This window comes from Odontomachus brunneus, unplaced genomic scaffold (assembly GCF_010583005.1).
Source record: "Odontomachus brunneus isolate Ranch 3 - 2012 unplaced genomic scaffold, Obru_v1 Obru_scaffold_225, whole genome shotgun sequence".
Lineage (NCBI taxonomy): Eukaryota > Metazoa > Arthropoda > Insecta > Hymenoptera > Formicidae > Odontomachus > Odontomachus brunneus.
Genome location: NW_022639675.1, coordinates 35,429 through 41,795, shown reverse-complemented (window position 1 = coordinate 41,795; position 6,367 = coordinate 35,429). Strand labels below are relative to the sequence as shown.

Genomic DNA, 6,367 nt, shown 5'->3' with positions numbered 1-6,367 from the left:
TTTTATGTGTGTGTGTGTGTGTGTGTGTGTGTGTGTGTGTGTGTGTGTGACATATAATAAATTTATTCACTTACAAAGAAAATTCGTTCTTTAAAGAGATGCTAAAGCTGAAAACTTTACCGACAAAATACTGACATTTTCTGCAAAGTTTACGTCGTATTGGTTGTACAGAATTCCACATTTTTACGCATTGAAAGTACGTGTAAAAATAAATAAGAGCATTGCTCAATATGTGACGAAAATAAAAAAAAATTTTGAATGTAAAATCTCAAGCTGTCAGTTAGTATATTTTCCTAATCTAAAAGTTCCGCAGCTTGTACATGTCGAAAGTATACTCCAAAGAGAAAAATTTAAAAAAATATTGCTGTACTTTTGCATTTGATTTCAGCAGCTTAAAAATATTCGAAAAGTTTGCAGAAAGATTTCTAAGAAATACATAGTTAAGTTTTCCACTGAATATAGTAAAACAAAGCATACATTTACATAAGTTCTATATGTACAAGAAATATAAAAAGCGTGATTATTTAGTGATGATCGTCTCTGCATTATCGACATTGTTCGAAAAAATGTGTCATTAACTTCAGCATTCCCTTAAGACTCCTGGGTAATCAGCCGAGAACTCCGAGTTGACAATGGAACCAAAGCTCTATAGTGGTAAGAGTAAGAGCTTTGTCCAGTATTCTCGTCGTTTGGTGAATACGATTAGGTTTTATTATGTGCTACGACTCTGAGTAGATATGAGTTAGACAATGATGGACAGCGAATCTCTATCTGTCTTTGTTTCAAAGACTGCTCGTGCCTGCTGCTGACAATTACAGCAGCAGGCACGAGCTAGCAGCGATCTTATTACTCACAACCCATTCTTTTTCACTTATCCCTCCTTTTGCGTGCTCCCTTAACCGGAAAGAAATGCATTTAAAAGCTTGAGATGAATCGTGCCAATAACGCGCAAAACCAGCGAGCGCCTATAATAATTGTACATGTTTTTTTAATATCATATATAATAATAAAATAACATAATGCTTAATCCGGAAGTGGGCGCGTATCGGTATTTTCCCGTACTTTTTCGTTTTCTACTTATATCATCTAATTTATTGATATTATTGTATTTTCGCTTTTACGTAAATTTTCTTTGATGTTTTCTTGTATAACATGAAGAAGTAGACGGCGTAGACGCGCTTATTTCTATGTGAAATTTGATACGTTTTTAGTCGGTCTAAAAGACCATAGCGGCCTACTAACGTTAGTCTTTTATCTCTGTCGCTCGATATATCGCCGAACGTCTATTGTCTTTCCAACATCGTAGTTGGACGGACGGTTCTCTCTTTTTTGTTGAATCAATAAAATTTTCAACAGCACGCGTAATTGAAATATATATTTTTGATTCAATAGCGATATTATTAAAATTAATACTTGAATTATTGAAACAATACATAATGTAATAATTTTAATATTGCCATTAAATCAAGAAGATTTATTCTCTATTTCTAAATTTACCAAGTAAATTTTTAAGTTTATTAAATCAATGTTTAAGTTAATCAAAGTAAAATAAGAGAAGCAAGAAATTCTTATTTTATTTTATTAAACTAAAAGAATATAATTTTATATTAATGCAATTAAAATAAAAATATTATGATTTTATTTTTAATATATTCACATATGTATAATAAGTTTAATATATATAATATGTTTCCTAAATATATTAGACATAGAAATGATAAAGAGAAAAAAAGATGGGAAAAAAAGAAATAGTGACATCATAAAATTATTTCTTTCAATTATTATGTTTCTTTTAATAATTGGATTGGTAATTTATTATTACTTAATTATTACACATATATGTGCTTAAATATATTTCGGTCGAAATGGCGTCCACTAACGTTGGTCCCGTTAATGCGCCCACTCTCGGGTTAATATGATAAAACATATTAACTATAACGTATGGGTAATTGAGAGATTTACTACTTTTTTAACTTTCTATCGCACTTACAAAGAATCTGAAATATAGATTATCTGTATAATTTCGATAAAAATATTTTCTAACTTTTTTGCTAATCAATATGCAGTTATATGATAGGTTATTGTATTTGTAGAATAGAAACGCATAAAGTTAAATGCAATGATAAAAAAGAAAGATACATTTTAAAAAGAGAGTTGCGAGTTGTCACGCAGGACAGAATATCGAAAGTCAATCGAGATGGAAGTCTACTTATGTTATTGATTCTTTTAGCAAAGCTAAAAGCTATTAGGGAAGCTTTCGGTAATCGGCTTACATACGAAAATGTAAGCAATGACGTTTAAGATATACAATACAATTATACACGCTCCGTGTAGTCCGAACCTGAAAATGGCATCACTGATGTGCAAATTGATATTTTAACTTTTCAAGATAATAATTTAGATAGCACAAAGAATTAAAAAAGAATTCAGTTGTATGTCACCAATTCTGAATTCATTTTTAGATGCAAAAAGAATTCTTCAAAGTTCAGTGAAAAGAATTCTTTTTGCATCTAAAAATGAACTCAGAATTGGTGACGTACGACTGAATTCTTTTTGAATTATCTGTCCTATCTGGGAATTGTATCTGCATATCTTAAACGTCATTGCTTACATTTTCGTATGTATGCCGATTACCGAAAGCTTCCCTAATTGCTTTGCTAAAAAAAATCAATAATACAGGATGTCCCATTTTAAAAGATGCATCCTGATAATTCTTCAGCCAAGCATATTCAGCAAAAATGTTTCAGACAAAAGTTGTCGGGTTCAGAGGGAGACATCTAAAGGTGATCTTGACTTTGACCTTGGAAGTCACTTTGAATGTTATTTGAAGGTCAACTTTGCTTTTTAAATAGAAACATCTATTTTTCTATTATAGAATTTTATTCTACGTAAAGAAACTAACAACTTTTGTTTAAAAAAAAATTTTATACGACCTCTATTTTCAAGTAAGGGATAAATAATCTGAAAAAAGCGATAAAAACAAAAATGTTCTTATAAAAACTGCCATATTGAATGTACCATAATAAATTTTTTTATCTGCATAGTACCATATTTTAACTAAATACATTATTCCATCAGATCCAGACAACTAGCACGATCCTATGACAGATTCATGTCGAAAAGTGAGATACGAACAAACGATATTCTATTTTTTTAAATTTTTGGCGTTTCAGCCGCCATATTGAAAAAATGGCGCATGATAGCAAAAAATGGACTTCAGATTCAGAAAGGATATGTCTTACATCTATAGGGTATCGAGTGCCGGAAAGATCTATAAATGTTTTCTGTCAAAATTATTGTAATGAAGAAAAGACAAAATTTAGATCATTTTGGGGCGAAACGGGTTAACTAATATTTTCTTCAAACTTTTTTAAATAATTGTTTAATAATCAATGAATGGCTATTGAAATGTTTTAATGATTACTAAGAGAATCATAATTTAAACAACATATTTCAAGGCCGTTGAAATCGGTGAGGTCAACTTATTATGGATAATTATCATTTTTTTTATTTATTTTCTCTATCTATTATTGCATTATATATAAGTACTAATACATAAGCTTTTATTGGCTATTTAACATAAAAGCTTTTATTTTATTATATTTATTGTCCTTTTTTCTCATATATCGTATATATCCCCTAGGAACTCTATTTACAAGACAACAATATTCGCAAACTGCCCAACGAGATAGTTCAACTAAGCAAACTAACAGTCCTCAACGTCTCGAGGAATAATCTAAAACAGCTGCCCGAAGAGATCGGACAGCTGCAGCAGCTCACTGCCTTAGACATTGGTCACAACAAGTCACTGCAGAAGCTGCCCAAGTCCCTCGGCTATGTTCAACACTTGACGAATTTCAATATCGATGGACTGAACCTTTCCTATCCGCCGCAGGATATTTTAAATGGCGGCACGATTGTGATTGTCGCTTTCCTGGCGAATGAAAGTGGCATCGAATATTCACCAGAGGATTCAGTATCCGAAACTACCAATATCTCCAGAGATATCAGTTCGGAAGACATGCAGACGGTACACCATAATAAATGTAACGACGTGCAGGTATTACTTATCATTTAGTACGTTATGTTAGAATTTTCGATAAATAGCCAAGTAAGGTCACATTTCACCAGTACTTTTAATAGCAATATATTTGATAGGGAAAAATGATTTTCAACAAAAATCAAGTAGGTGACGCCGTTAATTTTCAAGATGTAATAAAATAAAGTTTAATATCTTTTTTTCTAGATATATGCTGATGTTGTAAACGACGTTAATATACGCTATATTAATTTATTGCTCACTTTCTTACCAGTGATGCCATTTTCAGGTCTGGGCTATATACTTTAGCGTGTGGAGGGGTACGCACACAAATAAGCGACCGTGTAGGCTGAAACGTATAGTCAACCTGAAAATGGCATCACTGCTTCTAACTGGAAGAAGTCTTTGTTTATATTTTTTTTTAAATTTCTATTATATTATATATTATTGGCAATTGTTTTCATCTATTCCTGACAGTATATAAACGGCTCTCAATCTGCTACTATCCAAACTATTTATTGTATGTATTATATTTACATATTAATATATTAATGTCAGGGTGTTTGGGACCGCGTTTGACGTGGATATGGGAATATTTCGCATCTCTTCTTTTAATCGTGTTACGTTAGAAAGAAAAGAACTATTATAACTTTTTAAATAGTTAATATTTCTCAAAGAAATGTTGAGGAAAGTGGTAAATTACTTTTTTGCATAATTTACACTTTCTAACATACAATTTTCAGAGATTCTCAACTTTTTTATTAAAAAATAAAAATTTGGTATTCTTCTCACAGTAGCATACATAAGAAAAAATTAAATGTTAATTTTAACATTTTTGAAAATATTACACATGAATAAAGTATAAAAATAATAATATATAAATTTGACATTGAAATAATGTTCAAAACAAAATTACATTTTAACATAATTAAATTTTAAAATAGTAATTTGTTTCGCGTGTTCTGGCATGCGCAGGCACAAACTCCCAGCACTGTTGCAGAGATCAAGAAAATATTAAAAAATTTTACTCTTGATTTGTCGATGCACGATTATTTTATCAAATGTAAAGGGATACCTCATTGTGTTTATACCTTATCGCTCTAACATATACACAATTCCAGTATCGATAATCACGAAAAGAACAAAAAGTTGAAAACGTATACAATTATTTTAACTCGTGAAACATGTGACATTTATGAAGAGAAATTGTATCATTTATACTGCTTTATAAATTTACATTAAGACAGATATATGAAAATCCCAATGACGTATTTTCACGTCATCCGGACCTAAATCAAAAATCCAGATGACGCACCTGTGCGTTATCCGACGCTAATGTGTTAAAAAATTTTGTTATTGAAATGGTTTGTCTTATTAGACTGATGAGTTTATTATATACTAAAATAATTTCTAAAAAAGTTAGCAAAGGCTTCACAATTTCAATTTAAATGACTTATCATAAAAATAATTCTTTATAAGTTTCGTTACACATTTAAATTCAAACCTTGTGTAGAGGTCTATACTAATCTTTTCAGAACTTGCTATTTTATACATAGCGGAAAGTCTTCTTTTGGTTACTTTTAGCTGCTTATCCCATAATGTATTCATAGTAACTTGCCTACATAAACATACTGTTTACTAAAGTGAATTATAATGCTTCGGAAAAAAAGTAACCAAATTTTAAATTTCATTTTATAATACCTCGACAACCAATGCTGTCTTCCACTTGGTTCTTTCTGAAAATTATTTTAAATAATTTTCACTACAATATATCTCAAATTAAAAAGTGATTGAAAAGTGACCTTTTCTGAATATTTACGCAATTTTCTAAGTGTAATAAAGTAACAAGTCTCTGTGCGCTAAATTGTCTGTAGTGTGCACAACTGCCGCACACTATGTGCTTTCGACGATATATTCACTATTTCTTCTCTTGTTTCTTTTTTAGGCAGTGTTACAGAAGCTAGACAAAATCAAGGCATGTTGGATGCTTCTCTGAGTTTCGTATGCTTCTCAGATCCTATATTTTTTTACATTTATTTATGATTTTCTCGCCTAATTTATTTATTTCCTGTGATTATTTCTTTTGCGCGAGCAAAAACGAAAAATTAAATGCACGTTTTTGTGTTTGAAAATGTCTGCAATGTCTTAATATAGTTTACTATACTAATAGTAAGAATAACTCTTTATATTTATATATATATATATATATATATATATATATATACATTCATATATACATATATACATTCATATATACATATATACATTCATATATACATATATACATACATATATATATATATATATATATATATATATATATATATA

The 6,367-nt window shown here is 30.0% G+C and overlaps 2 protein-coding genes across 8 annotated transcripts in view; one reads left to right on the top strand and one right to left on the bottom strand.

The window, feature by feature from the left end:
- LOC116852449 (uncharacterized protein C1orf112 homolog) overlaps window positions 1-6,367 on the bottom strand; it is a 202,655-nt gene that overhangs the window by 164,433 nt on the left and 31,855 nt on the right. The window lies entirely within an intron of this gene.
- The window catches only part of LOC116852451 (E3 ubiquitin-protein ligase LRSAM1-like), an 18,983-nt gene that overhangs the window by 2,848 nt on the left and 9,768 nt on the right, over window positions 1-6,367 (top strand). For 4 of the 5 annotated variants that reach the window (XM_032832864.1, XM_032832863.1, XM_032832866.1 and 1 more), the window contains 2 exons: window positions 3,644-4,060; window positions 5,985-6,014. In XM_032832864.1, coding sequence (XP_032688755.1) covers window positions 3,644-4,060; window positions 5,985-6,014 — 447 coding nt within the window. The remainder of the gene's footprint in view (window positions 1-3,643; window positions 4,061-5,984; window positions 6,015-6,367) is intronic. The other variant, XM_032832865.1, reaches the window with a different exon arrangement.